Source organism: Papio anubis, chromosome 12 (genome assembly GCF_008728515.1).
Source record: "Papio anubis isolate 15944 chromosome 12, Panubis1.0, whole genome shotgun sequence".
Taxonomy (NCBI): Eukaryota; Metazoa; Chordata; class Mammalia; order Primates; family Cercopithecidae; genus Papio; species Papio anubis.
The window spans coordinates 110,145,111-110,165,229 of NC_044987.1; the positions used below are offsets into that span (position 1 = coordinate 110,145,111).

The 20,119-nt window shown below is 40.8% G+C and overlaps 1 protein-coding gene across 1 annotated transcript; it reads left to right on the forward strand.

Annotated features, from left to right (window-relative positions):
- The first annotated feature begins 6,423 nt into the window (after positions 1-6,423).
- On the forward strand, positions 6,424-18,843 carry MS4A6E (membrane spanning 4-domains A6E). The gene is made up of 7 exons (XM_009185945.3): positions 6,424-6,527; positions 7,824-7,984; positions 9,924-10,058; positions 12,423-12,479; positions 14,953-15,162; positions 17,363-17,461; positions 18,248-18,843. Exons 1-6 carry the CDS (start codon positions 6,518-6,520, stop codon positions 17,450-17,452), a joined length of 663 nt encoding a protein of 220 aa, XP_009184209.1. The 5' UTR covers positions 6,424-6,517; the 3' UTR covers positions 17,453-17,461; positions 18,248-18,843.
- The last annotated feature ends 1,276 nt before the right edge of the window (positions 18,844-20,119 follow it).

Genomic DNA, 20,119 nt, shown 5'->3' on the forward strand with positions numbered 1-20,119 from the left:
GTGCCTTTTGTCCACTTTTTAATGGGTTTTTTTTTTCTTGTAAATTTGTTTAAGTTCCTTATAGACACTGGATATTAGACCTTTGTCAGATAGATAGTTGCAAAAATTATCTCCCATTCTGTAGGTTGTCTGTTCACTCTGATGATAGTTTCTTCTGCTGTGCAGAAAGTCTTTAGTTTAACTAGATCCCATTTGTCAATTTTTGCTTTTGTTGCAATTGCTTTTGATATTTTCATCATGATATATTTGCCCATGCCTATGTCCTGAATGGTATTGCCTAGGTTTTCTTCAAGGGTTTTTGTAGTTTTCAGTTTTATAGTTAAGTCTTTAATTAACCTTGAGTTAATATTTGTATAAGGTATAAGAAATGGGTCATCCAAAAACTTCTTAAGCTGATAAGCAACTTCAGCAAAGTCTCAGATTGCAAAATCAATGTGCAAAAATCACCAGCATCCCTATACAACAACAATAGACAGGCAGAGAGCCAAATCATGAATGAACTCCCATTTACAATTGCTACAAAGGGAATAAAGTACCTAGGAATACAGCTAACAAGGGAAGTAAAAGACCCCTTCAAGGAAAACTACAAGCCACTGCTCAAGAAAATCTGTGAGAAGCCAAACAAATGGAAAAACATTCCATGCTCATGGATAGGAAGAATTAATATCATGAAAATTACCATACTGCCCAAAGTAATTTATAGATTCAATGCTATTTCCATCAAATTACCATTGACATTCTTCACATATTTAGAAAAAAAAACATTTTAAAATTCATATGGAATAAAAAAGAGCCTGTAGGGACAAGATAAAACAAATAAGGTTTTATCTTGTTAAAACACCCGCTTGCCGCAGAGATCAGCCAGAACCAGATGACTCTTTCTAGTTGTTGATTCCTCCTCCTCACAAAGAGCCCACATGGTTCACTCTGCTTAATTGTCACTTTGAGGACAATGTTTCTTCCTTTCTTTCTTTCACACTTCCCTCTTTTCCTTCATTATAGGAAGAAACTTCTCATGTATGAGAAATCACAGTCACTTTTATGAAATAGCTTATGCTGAACATTAGCCCCTCCTTCTCTGGATCCCTTGAATGCTGGAATAGTTGCCAGACTGTGTTTTCAACTGAGGACTTCCTGTTGCCCAACACTAATGTATCCAGTGGAGATTATAAGAAAGATTAAAAGTCTTGCAAACATATGAATATTTTTTTCTTTTCTATCCCAAGCATTTAAGACTTTCTTAGTACTTTTCTTAATATATGCAAAGGAAGTGATAAGTGGAGGAGGCAGAGGAATATAGTAATGGAGGAAGGAAAAGGAGATTTTGCTTACTAGCCTCTAGCTTTTGTTTTCCAGCAATCCAAAGAATAATATCTCACTAAAAAGTTTATGATACGAGCTTCAGAAAGATATATCAAAAGAGAAGAGTTCCTAGAGTACAGGGTATGACAGTTATCATGGAATGGAGGGGAAACATGATAAATATGAGAAGGACAGATGTCCTCAGGGAATAGAAGATTCCCCTGGTCCTGAAGGAGAGAGTTGTAAAGTGGGAAATGAAAGCTGAGATGCAGATGGGACCTGGGAAACAAAAACTCAGATAGTTGTTTTGGGTCCAAAGAGCTAAGGCCTTCCTATTCTCTAAGGAGGGATCCCTAGAACTAGAAATGCCAGGGAGAGGGTCTTGCCCATGGACCTGCAGGAACAAGAGATATTTTATGGAGAATGTGCACAGAGAGTTGTATATATTGTTAGAGAAACACCAAATGTTATCTCTAACTTCTTTGTTGTCAAACATAAATATCTGTTTTTGATCTCTGCCACAGGAACTAGGGAGCACCTCAGATGAGTGCAGAGCCAGGAGAAGATGCATCAAAATGAGTAGAAAAAGTCGTGGTATTTTACTCGTCCTAGCCTCTCTCACCCTGATACAGTGAGACTGGATCTGGAGAAAACACTTAAGTCCCAGCTTCTCCCTTAGGGAGGCAAAAGGAGTGGGTCATGAGTCCAGCATTCTGGGTTTCTGGGGGGTTGCCCAAGGCACTGGTTTCTGTCTTGCCTGACTCAGAGTGCAGAGTTTGAAGGCCATGTTGGGGGCCTCTGAGAACAAAGGCAAGCACCCTGTTTCCGCACTAGGGAGATTGTAGTACTATAGGCAGACACCAGGGGGAGAAAGAGGTTCCAGGCTCCAAACAGGAAGCAAGCAAACCTCTTTAACTGGGAAATGACACACACAAGCCCAGAAAAAGCTTGAAGGGCCCCTAGAATCTCTAGCTATGCTAACCAATAAAGGTCTTCCAATGTATGAAGCCAGTCTGTAATGACTGGAGGAGGTTGGGTGTATTTTTCAAATGCCTGAATCTTAATAAAAGATCAGAAGGCATACAGAGAAATAGGAAAACAGGGCCCAACCAAAGGAACACAATAAATCTCCAGAAACTAACTTTAAAGAAATAAATATCTATGAGTTACATGATCTCTTATAGATATTTACACACCCATATTCATTGCAGCATTATTCATAATAGTTAAGAGGTGGAAGCAACCTCAATGTGGACCAATGGATGAATAAAGAAAATGTAGTATATACATACAATGAAACTGTAAGCCGCCTTACAAAAGAGGAAATCCTATCACGTGCTACAACATGGATGAAACTCGGGGATCTTGTAACATCCCAAGGGGTCCACTTTGCCTGCTGCCTAGACAGAACTGCTTTATCAAGAAAGAGGAATTGCAATAGAGAAAGAGTAATTCACGCAGAGCCGGCTGCGTGGGAGACTGGAGTTTTATTATTACTCAAATCAGTCTCCTGGAGCATTTGGGGAGCAGAGTTTTTAAGGATAACTTGGTGGGTGGGGCGAATCCAGTGAGCCAGGGGTGCTGATTGGTCAGAGATGAAATCTTAGGGAGTCGGAGCTGTCTTCTTGCACTAAATCAGTTCCTGGGTGGGGGCTAGAAGATCAGATGAGCCAGTTTATTGATCTGGGTGGTGCCAGCAGATCCATCAAGGGAAGGGTCTGCAAAATATCTCAAGCACTGATTTTACGAGCAGTTTAGGGAGGGTCAGAATCTTGTAGCCTCCAGCTGCATGACTCCTCAACCATAATTTCTAATCCTGTGGCTAATGTTTGTCCTACAAAGGCAATCTAATCCCCAGGCAAGAAGGAGGTCTGCTGTTGATCATCTTTGTTTAAACTATAAACTAAGTTTCTCCCAAAGTTAGTTCAGCCTACCCCGAGGAATGAACAAGGACAGCTTGGAGGTTAGAAGCAAGATAGAGTCAGTTAAGTTAGATCTCTTCCACTGTCTCAGTCATAATTCTGCAAAGGCAGTTTCAATCTCATGCTAAGTAAAAGAAGCCATCACAAAAGACAAATACTGTATGATTCCTCTTAATAAAGAAGTTATTAAGAAATAATTCATAGGCAGCTAGAAAAGTTATAGTTTCTCAGTGGAAATTTTCCTGTAATAAGAAGCAACCCCTGGAACCATTTCTTTTCTAACAGAAAAGGCAACTTAAAGAGCCAGGCTGGCAAGCTTTGATGTCCAAATGCTGGTGAGTAGAAACTAGGTCCACCTAAAATGGGCAACGTGGCGATTCCCGCCCTCTTCTCCTTGTCACCACATGTGCCAGTGTGATGGCCACCTCCAGATTACTCACATGTGTTCAGGACATCATGGTGACCCACATTTGCATATTAAAGGGCTAAGGTGAAAGGGCAACATGAATGACACCCCTGGTCAAACCAATCCCCTGGGCCCTATGCAAATCAGACACCACCTCTTCCAGCCTCCAATATAACCAACTACTTTTCTGTTCCACACAGGGTTTCTCTTTGTTCGGAGACCCCCTCCCTCTGTCTCTGTATGCGGGAGCTGTTTTCTTCTTTCTCTCTTCTTTCTTGCCTATTACATTATCTGCTCCTTAAAACCAGTCCATGTGTCTTCATGTCGTTTATCCAAACAGCACGAGACCAAGGACCCTGGTATTCCTGTATCACTCTCATTTGAAGTATCCAAAGTAGACATAGAATGAATATGGAACAGAAAGTAGGATGGTGGTTACCAGGGACTAGGAACAGGAAGGAGAGGGGTAGTTGTTCAATGGGTGTACAATTTCAGTTTTGCAAGATGAAAAAGTTCTAGAGATTTATTACACAGCAATGTGAACATAAGTAATACTACTGATCTGTACACTAAAAAGTGGTCAAGATAATGAATTATACGTGTTTTATACAACAATTTAACATTTTAAAAATAAAAATTAAAAATTGATTTAAAGAGAATATTGCTTTGTTTCTTGCACATCTGCCTTTACACAGAAGACACAAAACCCTTTTGCTCCTAGGTCAGTGGTTCTCAACATGGATGTGAGGAGATTTTGTTCTCCCTCCATCAAGAGACATTTGACAATATCTGATGATGTTTCTTGTTCTTACGCATAGGGTGGGGTTGTGCTGGCATAGGCCAAGGATTCCAGTAAGCATCCTACAGTGCCCAGGATAGTCGCCTACCACAAAGAATTACCCCGTCCAAAATGGCATTAGTAGCTTATTTGAGAAACCTGTCCTAGCTTATTAATCAGAATGTGTTATTGATAAATAATATTATTAATCAGAATGTGTTATTGATATATAACTTCTCCCTTCTAGTTAGGTTGGTGGAGCTCAGACTCTGGAAAAAACTGGGAATGTAAAAGACTGAATAAGTGTAAGCTGAAAGACGAGAGGAGTCTTGTTTGGAACTTACTGAAGCCAAAATGGAAAAAAAGGAAGGTTGGGGGAGGAAAGACAGTCAAAAGACCACTTTCAGGTCAAATTCTGTAGGGTTCTGTGCTAAGCACCTTACACCTGTTGTTTCACATAATCCTTAAAACTCAGAAATCATTTTGAATTAAATAGCACAGACTGGAGAGGGAGTCTTTGCTTGGGTAGGCAACTTTAACTGGTTTATCAGCACATTCCCCGGAAGGGAAAGGGGGTATGATTGCTCCTGAAGAGAGACCAAAAGAGCTTTTAATCAAAGCTCAGGAGGACAGCTGCATTCCAGTGTTTCACAGATGCTGTGAGGGTGGCAAAGATGCAGGGCACCCACGAGAAACACAGCCGGCACTCTGTGAAAGGGGAAGGGGCACCAGGAGCGCGGGTGAGCCAGGTTGGAGGTGATTCTGCCCCTTCCCCAGGCTTTCTGAGTGAGTCCATTCCCCTTCTCAGACTCACTGTTAGAACTCAAGGCAAGCCAATTACATTTCGTAATGTCTGTGTCATTCTGATGCTGAGAACGAATCCAGCCTTCTGAATGGTGTTTCTTAACTCCTTTCTTCAACAGAAGAGTTAATGTGTGGAATGAAGTGCAGAACCCATGGCCCTCTGAGGTGACGGTGATAGTTCAGGTTGTGTTTCTGGGTTCATTCTGGCAGCTCCTCCAAGGAAAGGAGGAAGGAAGCTGGCAGGGTGGGGCTTTGCCATCGCCCTGGCTGGCTCTGGTTTCCTTGCCTGATACATTGAGGTCAGCTTCAAAAGAATGCCCAGCCAAGGGTTTGAAGGGCACAGTGGCTCTGTCCTCACAAAACCAGCCTGCATATGAGTTTGCTGAATTCATTTAGGTCCTGCTGAATCTTTCCCATTTGTTCCTTCTCCATTTCAATATTTCAATACTTCCTTAGAGGGGCCCAATCTTCCTGGAGGGCAAAGATGTTGCTAGAGAAAGAAAGTAGCCAGAGGAAGAAGAGGACTTTAGAGTAGGCAGCAGTTGGGCAGTGATGTTGAAAGGCTGCTTTCAACCTGCCAAGAGCTTGGGGAATTAGAAAAAGAAAAAGAAAAACAAAACTAAAAAAACAAACAAAAAAATTTTTAGGAAAGCTTTTTCTGTGTTCTATATCACTATTATTAGCTGTATATTACTATATATTATTATATTGTTAGCTATGTATTAGCTATATATTAAATGTTAATTGAAAGCAATATTGTCATTATTGCTGTGATTATTATGGTTACTTATATATGATGGAATATTGTTATTTCTATGTTATGATGACTAGCAATATTACTTTTATTAGTTACATATGATTGAAAGCTTCAAAGCAGCATAGGCTTTTTATAAGCATTTTTGCTCATGTTTATGACAATTCTCCAGTGTTGGTATTGCTCCTCTATTTAACACATTAGAAAAATGAGGCTCCAAGAACAGACTGGACGAATAACAGGGCACTTGTAAGTCTCAAACTGGCAATTCACACATAAAGCTCTGTGACGCCTGAACTCTCAGTCATAAGTTGGTTCTTTTTGTGATTTTCCTGAAGTTGCTAGAAGTTTATAGAAAAGGAAGTGCAGGCATATTTCACAAATTTAGAACCTGTAAGTTGCACATCCTGTATGGCTGCAAACACTGGAGTAAGAAAGGGCTGATGACTTTCAGAAGATGAAGGTATGTAGAAATCATTGATGGGACTATCTGAGAACCCAGACAGACTCTAGCTCCCTCCTGGGAGCTTCTGAGGACTCAGCTGGAACCAATGGCCACAGGTAGATAATGCTGAAAGTCTTTTCTCATCTCACCGTTCCCTTGCTGTGACGTCATTAGAGGAGTAATTTGACTTGAAACTCATTGACAGCAGTTAAGAGACACTAGAGCACTTTGGAAATAGAGTGGGCAAATGGGAGGAGTATCTGGTTTTAACTCTGTTTCTTCTGAATTCTAACTGCATGATCTTTGTGAGTCACTTACCTAAGACTGTGTAATTAATGGGAGCAGAGGTCTTGTCTCTTCAAATGTTCTTAGGCCATTTGCACACTGGGCAGTCTGTGGGCTGAGAATCGTGCAGTGAAAAGAGATCCAAGCTGAGCTCAGCAACAAATACCACAGCCAATGTGGTCTTAATGCTAACCGGAGGAGGATCCAGGATGCGAGCCTATGTGTTATGACTCCAAGACTTGTTTTCATACCTCTACATGTAGCTGCTTCTCCAACCTGAGTAAACTCAGACACGGGCTGGCATTGCCAGGTGGGAAGGTAGGAAGTACCACTACATGTAGCTGCTTCTCCAACCTAAGTAAACTCAGACACGGGCTGGCATTGCCAGGTGGGAAGGTAGGAAGAAGTGGAATGATCTAGAGATTTATGCGGAGGCTTCAGATTCAAGGAAAGTTGAGATCCAAAACTGGCTTTACAACTTCCCAGCCGTGTGAACAGGGTTGAACAATAAGGATAACTGCAAATATTTCTTCAGCATTAATTCTATGCCACACATATATGCAGCATGTATATTACTTGCATTCATAACTCAAACTTTATTTTCAGTGTTCTTATTTATTACATGTTTTTGCTAACTTACTAACATGCAGAGCTGTGGTAAGGATTAAAACCACTGCATAAGAACTAAGAGCATGTCTAGTAAAATATGATAAACATATTTAAGATGAATGCTAAGAGACAAAAACAAATGAGCAGAGTGCAGTTGTCTAAAAAATTCATCAAATAAATGGCAATACAGTTGTTGTCAGTAGGACTGGGCAAAGAGACATTGCTGCATATTGCAAATTTTGTGTGACCCTTTGCCTCTGGGCATTGGGGCCTCTCAAGATTCACGTTGCTGCCACCCTGTGATGTGTTTATTATCTATAATGGACTGTGTCAAACATTATGGAAAAATCCTCAGGAAACCAAGGTTGTGTAGTTTTCACTGTTCCATACTACCAGTTTCTTTCTCTAACAGACAGGCCAAGTCTGGACTAACTGGCAGAAACTGACTTACCAGTTTTGCAGCCAGAACCTGGGAGCTCTGTACTTTTTAAGAGCTGAATCTACTTTTTCTTCCATAGTTGGCAACACCATCATGACATCACAACCTGTTCCCAATGAGACCGTGATAGTGCTCCCATCAAATGTCATCAACTTCTCCCAAGCAGAGAAACCCGAACTCACCAACCAGGGGCAGGGTAGCCTGAAGACACGTCTACAGGCAGAAGTCAAAGTTATTGGGGTAAATCTAATTCAGAACATGTTGGAGAGGGGTTGGGGGAAGCGGGAAGAGATGATGTATGTCTTGGGACTGGTCATCTGTCCTGAGTGTGGAGACCCTTAAGTTTTACCAGAGGGACTTCGGAGTAGAAGCCATTTGGAGAAAACTGTCCCAGAACTTTTCCACAAGAGGTTGTCTTAGAAATGTTTTTTCCCTTATTCTGAAGATGAGGAACTGATTTTCTGTTGTTGTCTTTGTCTTGTTGCAGTACAGTGCTTCTCTATATTTTCTTTTACAAAAGTAATGGTGGTAAATAATTATACATTGTATATACATTTTTCTGTATTTCACAACTGCATGCTTAATAATCCACACTGATTCTTTGCAAGGAATTTTTCCCTTACTGTAAACTACAGAAAAAATCTACTTTCTCTCCCTCTTTTCTCCTTACCTTTTTGAGAATGGAAATGATATTCACCTTTTGTTTGTCTGTTTCTCCTCTCATCCAGAGTTTATTAAAGAAGCTGTATTGCATGAAGGGAGGAGAGAAAGAAGGGATCTATCTTGGATTGGGAGGGAAACACAGAGTTTTGGTTTCTAGAATTGCCTCTGCACTTATGTGATCGGAGGTGAGGCACTCCGTTTGACTGGATTTCAGGGCCTGGTGGGACTGGTTTCCTTGCCTCATGTACAATCACGTGGGTTTCTGTGAGGCTCATGTGACATAAGGTCTAGAAAACTTCTTAGTAAATGATAATAGAGCTGTGAATCTCTGAGGTGGACGTCCAGGAGGGAAACTACCTCCTAAGACAGAGCTTCCGTTAGACGTGAGAGCATGCAGTATTTGGTTTCTGTCCCTGTTAGTTTGCTAAGGGTGATGGCTTCTGAATGATGAGAACACACAGACACGTAGAAGGGGACAATGCACACTGGGGCCTTTCGGGGGGTGGAGGATGGGAGGAGGGAGAGGATCAGGAAAAATAACTAATGGGTACTAGGCTTAATACCTGGGTGATGAAATAATCTGTACAACAAACCCCCATGACACAAGTTTACCTATGTAACAAACCTGCACTTTTACCCTTGAACTTAAAATAAAAGTTAAAAATAAAAAATAGAGCTTCCAGAACTTCAGCTTTTGGTTTGTGAACTGCAGTTTCCAAGGAGGTGACCAGAGGGGCAAATTCCATGGCCAGTGGAGTCTGGGAGATGAGGGGAGGGACTTCTGCACCGCCAATCCTGCAGAGAAAGTGAGGGCTTCCAGGTGCCCCCCGTTCTCAGAGAGGTAGAAAGAGAGTTACCAGTCATGGACTCAGAAGTCCTGAGAACTGGGAAAGCAAATCCCAGCAGCTGCTCTGAGCTGGAAGCAGGCACCGTGAGCAGACCAGGGCCTGAGAGGCAGAAATGCAGACACCTTCCTGAGCACCTGCCAGACACCGAGACTGTGGCTTCTGTGGCAGAGCCGCACACCCTCCGGGGTGTCTTTTCATGTTTCTCACTCCAGAGTTTCCACAGGGTTTGTATCCTCACTGGGATCCTGCAGAAGGCGATAATGCGTTAGCGCCATGGGAGAGGCAAAAAAAGTCCTGTTTTTTTGTTTGTTGTTTGTTTGTTTGTTTTTGACATGGAGTCTCACTCTGTCACCCAGTCTGGAGTGCAATGCCACAATCTCAGCTCACTGCAACCTCCGTCTCCCGGTTCAAGCGATTCTCCTGTCTCAGCCTCCAGAGTAGCTGAGATTATAGGTACACACCACCACGCCCGGCTGATTTTTGTATTTTTAGTAGAGACGGGGTTTCACCGTGTTGGCCAGGCTGGTCTCGAACTCCTGACCTCAGGTGATCCACCCACCTTGGCCTCCCAAAGTGCTGGGATTACAGGCGTGAGCCACCGTGCCCAGCCTGGCCATGTCTTTACAAATGCTGGTTTTAATCCTCAATCTTCCTTTCTCTTTCCACAGACTATCCAGATCTTGTGTGGTGTGAAGGTATTGAGCTTGGGAATCATTTTGGCATCTGCTTCCTTCTCTCCAAATTTTACCCAAGTGATTTCTATGCTGTTGAAGTCTGCTTACCCATTCATAGCACCCTTGTTGGTGAGTAGTTTCTGAGGAGGGAAGCATGGGGCAAAGAGGGGAGGGAGATGTCAATAGCGTAAACTCTACACCTGCCACCTTGCTATGTTTGATCTGCCGGGAGCAAGGAGTCAATGGTGAAACTTGTTCTCTTGTGTGTGTAGTTCAGGGAGGATTGAGTGGGGTAGGATGGCAGGGCGTTCCTGATTTTAGATCAATTTCTTATCAGACTCAAATATGCATTTCTTTTGAAGATCATCTTATTTTTCACCTTATCATCTTGAGCTATGATGAAGCTAGTGACTTCTCTCCGGGTTTAGGCAAAACATTCATGAATTAGGATAAAGTTGGGAAGGAACTTTTTATATTAAAAAAAAAAAGCATCAATGGAAAACATCACACACTCACAGAGAAACCACACAGATGCTTGTGGGACCATGGAGGAAGGGGAACTGACACCTCTGAGCATTTTGAAAATGCTTTTACTGCATTGACGGATTCCCAGGGAAGGCTGAGCAGATGTCTGTGTCCCAGTGATGGTCTGGAAATTCCTCTGAAATAGCTGCAGCTCTGGGGTTTCAAAACGACTTAGTAGTCCTTTTCTCAAAGAACTGCTTTCTCTTAGATTGAGGCTTTCTCATAATTAAGCTTCTCCTTAAAAGATGTTTTTTCCTTCAACTTCCTGCACCTCAGTACCCATCATTAGCCCTTGTTTTACATTTGTTTATTTGATGCATCAGGAAGTTCACCTGTTTGTCTATCATATCCATTTGTCTTCTTTTATTAACAGAAGTTTCATTTGGATTTGGATCTCACCGGTTTTCCACAAATGACATTTTTCTATGTCAAGATCCATGCAAGGCTACTACATTACACTGCATTACATTTGGTCATGATGTCTCAGGCTCCTCTAGACTTTCTCAGATTTTCCTTTTGCTTGAGGACTTTGGTAGTTTGAAGTAGTACTGGCTGCGATTTTTATAGAATGTTCCTGAATTGGGGTTTGTCTGATATTTTTCTGATGTTTAGAAAATGGTGCTTTACCTCTGCTGTCCTCAGCCAAAAATTCACCCAAGTCTAAACATCAGAAAAATATCAGCGTGTTGTCACTGACACAATTTACCTTGATCATGGAGCTTTACTGAAGCCAAAATGGGGAAGAAAGGAAGGTTGTGGGAGGAAAGACAGTCAACAGACCACTGTTGGTTTCTCCTCTGTAAAGGTTCCTCCTTTGTAAAGTTACTACTACTAACTACTAAAGTTACTATTGCTTTCTCCGCTGTAAAGTTACTACTTCTTTCCTTCCTCTTTCTATAACCTATTCTTTAAAGGCAAGTCACTAAGCACAGTCCACCTTTGAAGAGGCATCTAGTCCATATTTTATAGACTTGGCATTTGTCTATATAGACAAGTAACTAAATGCCTGGGTTACAAGAATCACAATTTTGCTTTGGTGCTTGTTGCCCTTTCTTCTAACTGTCAAAGAATTTTCTGTTCCTTAAAGGCTCTAAATCTGTAGATCATGAATACTCTAGAGGATGAAAAAAAATTTCTTTCATTTTGTAAACACAACCTTGAAAGTTTCTGCCATCCATTCTTGTCTTTCCTTCTGTTCTCCTTGACCATTTTACCTTAGCCTGGGGAGCCAGTAATGTAAGATCCACGTCTCTGACCTCCCATATCTGTTAGCTTTTCCCGTCTTTTATTTTCTTTTAAAGAAGACCTAGTAACAACACTTTTCTGCTCTTCCAAAAAATTGAAGAGGAGGGAATACTTCCAAACTCATTTTATGAGGCCAGCATTATCTTGATATCAAAGCCAGATAAAAACATTACAAGAAATCTACAGGTTAATATCCCTAATGAACATTGATGCAAAAATCTTCAACAAGATCCTAGCAAACTGAATTCAACCACATATTAAAAGGATCATTCACCATGATCAAGTGAGATTTATATCAGAAATACAAGGATGGTTCAACATATGTAATCAAATGTGATGTATCACATCAATATAACGATGGACATAAACCACATGATTCTCTCCAATTCTTTTCTCTTTCCATACCATTGTTTTCATGTCCTTCTCTGAAGAACATCTTAAACCAAAATTTTCTCATTTCATTAAGAAAACAAATATTATTTCCTGGCTGTTAAGATCCTCATTTTGTTTATTTGGATATATTTCTGCTATCTTTTTTTTTCTGTTGCTATCTGAAAACTATGGGGGCAAACAGGATAAATCTATGTCTTTAAATGGATATTACCTCATTGATCATTTGTTCCCCAGGGTTTTTCCCATGAGTTTTCTATAAATATTATGGTAGTAACATCGCAATTACTCTCTACATGGAAACTGACCTCATCATTTTCTCTTTTATCTTAGTTTGTCATCTCTGGCTCTCTATCAATTATCACAGAGAAAAGGTTAACCAAGCTTTTGGTGAGTATAAGAACTATAACCCACAACCCAATGGATCAAAATGAAACTTAGACAGAACTCGTTAAGGTCAGTCTTTCTACTTTGAAAAGTTGAAAACTCAGTTCCAGAGCAATCAGTTGTTAGAGTTAGGAGCCAGGCCTGGAACCTCTGTGTCCTTGTTCAGAGCACATTTCTCCAATTATTGCACCCTACATCAAAGTCTGCATTCAAGGAATTATAATATCCCTTCAGCCAGTGTCCAAGAATCTATCACAGAAAAATTGTGCTTATTTATGATGCTCTTTTGGTGACAATTGGACTTCAAATTTAGGTTTTCAATGGCAAGGGAGCTGACAGTGTTACAAAGAGGCCTATTTGTTGAGGTTCACTGTTTAAGCCCAGGTGTTACCACCCTTGAAAAAAACGAGTCAACGTGCTGTTTATGTGCAGTACTATCTCTCATTCTTTCATCTATCTCACCAGAAAGATAATACTTTTATTTTGTTTGAGTATAAATTCTTGCACCCTAAAAGTTGTCCTTAGTCATTTGTATTGGCTAAGAAAAAAAAAAAAGCTTTACCTGCCTTTATCCCTTATTCCAGCAAAAACTAGAGTTGGAAGTGGCAGGGAGAGAAAAGCTGGATTATAACAAGACGTGTTTCTTGTCTGTAAAGTTTCATTAAGTCTTCACTCAATCCTATATCCCTCAAAGGATTGATGTTGGAGATTATGTGAGAGAATGTCATATCATTTAATTGCACAGACACTCAATTTGGAAGCTCTGGCTACAAAAATCTCCCAAAGCCAATGAGGAAGTCAGAGAGAATGCCCAGAAAAATGCCAGTTCTTTCTTTCCCTCATTGGTATTTAATTATTATTTGGAACCCTCAGTTACGATCCAGACCACTAGATCTGTGCTGTGCAATATAACTGTCTATGATGGAAATGAAATGTAACTTTCTATGATGATGGAAATGCACTACAGCTGCACTGTACAACATGGCAGTCACATGTGGCTATCGACGATGTGAAATATGGATAGTGCAACTGAATTTTAAATTTTAATTAATTTTACTTCAAATATAGGTTGCCCATGTGGCTACTGGCAACCATACTGAATAGCCTCGTACAAGAGTAATGTTTTCAAACTTTTAGGAGGAAATAGATGGGCCTCTTACTCCAGAGAACAATCCCACAGTGAACATGCAGGAAGCTCAAGGATGCAGGATGTGGTCTCGGGGTGGGCTCACACTCACCAGAAACATTGAGGCCTTAGTGAGTTCTACTCTTGTCACACATTGTACCAGCCCTTTCTGAGATTGAGGAAGAGTGCCATCTCAAGACAAATCTAGCTTATTCTAAGAAATATATACTCTAGGCATCAAGACTACTATTGGCTACTAGGAGGCCCAAGAGTACAGAGTCAGTCATTATGTTGGGAAATTGGGGCCCCAGAGCATCAACTGGTGAGTTCCTAAAAGAAGAAGTGCCCATATGGGATTAAATAACTCTCTACTGTACGGCTGTGGGGTGTGCCCTGGAGCCTGCCTACCTGTAACTATAGCTTTCAGAAGGCTCTTAGCTCAATTCTCTTTTCTGTGTGAGTTGGAGTAAAGGAAGTCACTTCTGAGGTCAGTTTATTTACTCCCTTCGTTTCATAAATGTAGAAATGAGAACCAGAGTGGGAACTAAAACCAAGAAACTGAGTACCCAAGGGAACAAGCTGGGTCAAGTCTATATTGTGACCTCAATTTTCTGACATACAATCTAGACCTTTTTCCTGTACTTCCCACTGCCTCCCACACATTACACCATCCTTGGGCCTGTACCTAGACCTCTGCCCACAACCACCCCATACTGCACTCAATGTGGCCAATCATATGCCTGCCCAGGTTCCAGGGCCTGCCTGAGACTCAGAACCATCCCCTCACTCATCCTTAAGAGGTGTGCTTTTGAGAGAGGCAATGGGCACTCATGCGTGAGCTATTAGGTTGGTGCAAATATAATTGCAGCTTTGCCACTGAAAGTAGTGGCAAAAACCGAAATTACTTTTGCACCATGCTAATACACCATCCACCTTTTCTGTATGGTTGATGCTTGCACGAGGGATTTCTGAGTTGGCCAAGAGAGAAACTACATCTGGTACATTGCCACCTTTGCTTTTGGTCACACTCATAGTAATTTTCCAGGCAAGCCTAGTGGAGGCCCTGCTATCTGTCCCAGGGAAAGAATTTAGGAGAGTAACATTCTCTACCACACCACTGAGGTCCTGTTTAAGGGGAACCAGTTCATATATTCATTCATTCAGCCAAGTTTTACGTTGCAGATTCTGAGATTTTTGCTGGGCAATGGAGAGGCATACAGCAAGAAACGATCCTTCCCAGCCTCCCTGAGGGAGACAGATAAGGGAATAACTTGCAATGTAATGGCAAAAAGGGGTAAGAGAAATTCGCAGCTCATTGGGAATGATCCTTAACCAGCATGTCTCTTTCAGGTGCATAGCAGCCTGGCTGGAAGCATTCTGAGTGCTCTGTCGGCCCTGGTGGGTTTCATTCTCCTGTCTGTCAACCTGGCTGCATTAAATCCCGCCTCACTGCAGTGTGAGTTGGACAAAAGGAATATACCAACCAGACTTCTTCTTTCTTATGATGATTATAATTCGCCTTACACCACGGACTGCTACAAAGCCAAAGCCAGTCTGGCTGTAAGCATTTTTTAGATGGGGTGTTCTAATTTTATGGGGTTTCTGAAAGCCTTGATTTCTTATTATTCCTTCCTTTGAAAATCTCTCTGTTAATTCTGGTTTGGGCATATGGAGGAAGGCCAAGGTTATGTAAATCAAAGGGGGACTGCATGGATGAGATTAAGGGGATTACATACTAATAGAGTGGAATTGAAAATGTCAAATAAGGTTGATGATGAAAAACTAAAACTTATTGTTTGTAGAGTTTCTTAATTATTAAACTAATCTAATTTTGGAGGCATAAATTACAAGTTTGTCAAACTGAGAATGTTGGTACATAGAGTGGTGAATTCAGATTGGCAAACAGAGCAGAAAGACCCGGGTGATCGGAAAATGCCAACAAGGAAACGTGGTATGTGTGTGTGGTAGGGGGTCAGTTTGGTCTAAAAAGACATCAGACTAAAGACGAAGAAACAGAATAGGAAATAGGGGGTTAGATGGTAAGGGCTTCTCCTTCTAATGATTACAATAATAAATAATACTAATCAGGTGAGACAGTAACATTATTATTGCTTTTTGTTATAGCTGAAAGAAGTATGATACATTAAATCAGGAGATAAGAAATACAGGGAGTCACAGGGTCAGGAGATCGAGACCATCCTGGCTAACATGGTGAAACCCCATCTCTACTAAAAATACAAAAAATTAGCCGGGCGAGGTAGCGGGCGCCTGTGGTCCCAGCTACTCGGGGGGCTGAGGGAGAATGGCGTGAACCCGGGAGGCGGAGCTTGCAGTGAGCCGAAATTGCACCACCACACCCCTGCCTGGGCGACAGAGCGAGACTCCATCTCAAAAAAAAAAAAAAAAAAAAAAAAGAAATACAGGGAGATGGAGAGTGTAACTGATAATTATTGCAGGAGAATTCTCTCTTTGGAAGAAGAAAAACAATTAAGTTTGGCTAACAGAAATAGTATGTCTGAAGTTGAAAGATTAAGGGGTATGTGCATGGTCAGCAATACACTGAGAGGAAAACAGGCAACATAAAAGTAAAGAAGTTGCAGAATATTTATTGTCCTGCAATCATAAAAATGAGATTAGCCAAGAATTCAGCTGGAAGATGGATACACAGAAAGGCCTGGTCAAAGTCATGCTTGTACAGCACCCATTATAAAGTAGGCCTTCCTCCCAAGGTAATGGTATAATAAGGAAAAAGTGCATGCAAATGAGGCTGACAGTAGTTGGCACAAATTAACACCGGGCACAGCCAATTCTACCTTGGGAAAAATTCTGGAGAGAAATTTGAGAGAAATTTGGTAGTGATAAAGATGATGGGATGATTTTACATTGGAAATAAGAGAGCTTCTGTTGAGCTTGCTTGCTGGAACTATTTCTAAGGTAATGGACACAAGGTGTATCTTCTCTTTAACTGTGTGTAAATACCACAAAACAAAAGTTCATGTGATCAAATTATCTCCCTTTATTATCAGATGGCCAGTTCTACACAAAGAATGTCTCAGGACAGAAATAGTAGAACCCATCCTTGTGAGTTGATGTTGGTGATTAGCAACTCTGACAGTTTACTACCTTCACGGTTTTTTCCCAAGTCTTAAAGCCACCAAATAAATAAATAAATAAATAAAATAAAAAATAAACAACAATAAAAATAAAAAACATCCAAAGGGGTTCAGAGACATAGATAGGGATGTCAATACTGAATTTTACAAAGGGCTTACACAGCCAAAACCTCCTTGATCCTCACAAATCTCTGAGAAATAAATGTTAGTAGGCATGTTTGATACATGAGGAAACAGGAGCCAGAGAAAGAGAGAGACTTGTCCAGGCTTACACAGCTACTCAACAGTAAAGGTGAGACTAGAACGGAGCTGCTGATTCTCAGTCCTGGTAGTTATTACACCACTCTGCTCTCTTACTGAGTGAACAATGTCATCAGAACTATCTACGTCTCAAAGAAGTAAGACACAAGAGGATGGAGTGGATTAGTTGATTTAGTTACTACTCATCTTCCCTTCTCAAGCAAATGAATGAGTGAAGGAGTTGAATTAAGACATTTGTGAGGAGGAGCAGTTTTGTTTTCCTGATGGTGTCGTTACTTCATTCTCTAACGGTTGAGGTGGTCTTCTTCTCTGTGATCACCTCTCAGCTAGGCATGAAAGCTTCGGCTGACCCAAGCACCACCGATATTTTATTTCTTGACTTTCAGGGAACTCTGTCTCTGATGCTGATTTGCACTCTGCTGGAATTCTGCCTAGCTGTGCTCACTGCTGTGCTGCGGTGGAAACAGACTCTCTGACTTCCCTGGGTGAGTGCGCTGGCCAGCCTCGCTTAATCTTGCCTAGTGTATCTTATCTCTGCACTGTGTTGAGTACGTCACCAAGAGTGGCAGAAGGAACAATCAGCCAGTCATGAGATACACATGGGAGGGCGTTTTCATGGTGATGGAAGACAGAGAAGAAAAGCAGATGGCAATTGAGTAGCTGACAAGCTGAGAGTTCACTGGATATGAAAATAGTTCAAATGAGAAATCAACTGGTTCAATCTTCCCATTTTGTCAATGAAGGGAATGAGACTCTGGGAAGTTAAATGACTCGCCTGGCATTATGCTATGAGTTTGTGCCTGTGCTGAGGACACTAGAACCGGGCTTGCCTCCCTTCTAAGCAGAAACAATTTCTGCCACAACCCCTAGTCTCTTTAATAGTATTGACTTGGTAAAGGGCCTTTACACATGTGACTGGATCCAGTGAATGTCTTATGCTCTGCTTTTCCTTCTGGTGATTTTAAAATTCTTTTTCCTTTTAAAAGACATATTAAAAATGTACTGTTGAATCAAATTCCAAGAGATACCACCCCTACGGACTTATGGCTTTTTTTAACTGAATTTGAAAGCCTTGATTTATCCAGAATTTTATTATAGAGAATAGAATGAAGACTAGACTGATAAATTGCAATTATTTGAAGAACCTGGTGATATGCTCTATATCTTGCATTAGCTAAGAATTCTATGTATACAGTTGGAAAAATGGCATATATACATCTATCTTGAACCTGAGTAAAGTCTGAAGACCTAACATACTTTGTTTCTTCTAGAGTGTGCTTTTCCTGCCTCACAGTTACTCCTGTCCCCAAAGATGACTCATGATGCTGGATATGAAGAGCTATTGACTTCTTGGGAAAAAAAGGGAGAAATATTAATTGGAAAGTTGATTTTTATGATAATATGGAAAACCTAACCATTATAAAAAAGTGAACTTGAGTTTCCTAAATGTAAGCATTTAAAGTAATGAATATTTGTTTTAAAAAAGTATTTCACTGTCATTTATGATATGTGTTCATTGGGGATCTCTTGGTTTGCCTGATATTGACTTCAGCAAAAGCACGGGGCTGTAAATTACCATTTACTAGGCTAGCCAAATAGTCTTAGACATGTCCCAGAAAACTAGGCAGAATGATGATTCAATGGATCATGGTGAAGCAAAGGATACAGCTTTTTCTTATACCCCTCAATTGTCAACAGGAGTTAACTGATTTGCTGTGGTGCTCAGACTCTTTTGTCACAGGTGCTACTGATTTATCCCATGTATTTTACTCGTTAGTGCATAAAGGCAAACCCCATAATGAAGTCTCAGAGTGTTTGAAGGTAGCTGGCTTCAAAATAAAATCTTTGAGTGCATATTTTATTTTAATACTTATTTTGTTGTGTTTTCCTTTAAACACAGAATAAATCAACAATGACAGACATAAACCCAAATTTTAACTCAATTTTCTCCTCACCAATATTCAAACAAAACTAGTGAGTGAACAAATGCTAACCAGGAATACTTATCTGTTATGAAGAGACAACCAGTTCATACTTATTTCCTTATTTCAAAATAAGAAAGACTAATTGTTCGAGTATAAATGTTAAGCCTCACCTCGCTCATGCACGCACACACACACGTGTAAAAAAGTATTTCAGTTTTACATGAGCTCCATCTCTTTGAAAGATGTTGTCATATTTCCCTTGCTCTGACCCTCTATAGCAGGGGTCATACTTCATGCTCAGTGTATCAGATATCCTGATACTCAGAGAGTTTCTCTGCTCTTTTTTTCCAGTCTCAAATGGAACTGTCAGTTGCTTTGATTTTAGCTTTATCTTTAAATTCTGATTCATTATGTCTTCTCCCTGTCCTTTGCACCCCCCACTGACACACACCATTTCTTTCATTTATTTGCCTATTGTGGACATTCAACTTTTATTGATACTTATTGGATACCAGACACTATGCTTGATGCCAGGGCTACCAAAGTGAATAAGATACATGATTAGGCTTCAAGATATTTATAGGCAAATAAGGAAAACAGAGATGACAATGAAATTAAGGATATATACAGGACATTAACTGTTACATTAGCACAGAATAAAGAATATCATCTTCTGCCTAAAAGAATGTAAACAGGTGTGTGTGTGAGAGAGAAAGAGAGAGAGAGGGAGAGAAAGAGAAAAGACAGAATGTCCTTCCTTTGAAAATCCACCTCCCCACTATTAATCACATGGTGCCACCTTCTGCCAAGGAGAGGACCACTGAAGCATTGTCATTTGTCTGGGATAATACCAGAGGTTCATTGTCTCATGCCAAGAAAATTGAAGACAGGGACACACAAGGAGTGAGTTAAGAGCAGAAGTTTCATGGCTAAAAGAAAGAAGAGAGCTTCCTCTTGCAGAGGAAGGGGTCCTGAATGGGTTTCTGGGTTTGGGGCAAGATGAGGTTGGTTTTATAGATGAGTTTGAGGAGGTTGTGTCTGATTTACATCAGACATAGTAGATTGGTTGGACCAGGTGTGCCATTTACATAGCATGGGAAGTGCTGGCCATCCCACCCTAATATTTTATTATGCAGATGGGGTCTCCACCTGGCCAGCACCATATTGCCTGCTTTTTTGTTGCACACATGGTAACAAAGAAAAGGGAAGAGGGAACCT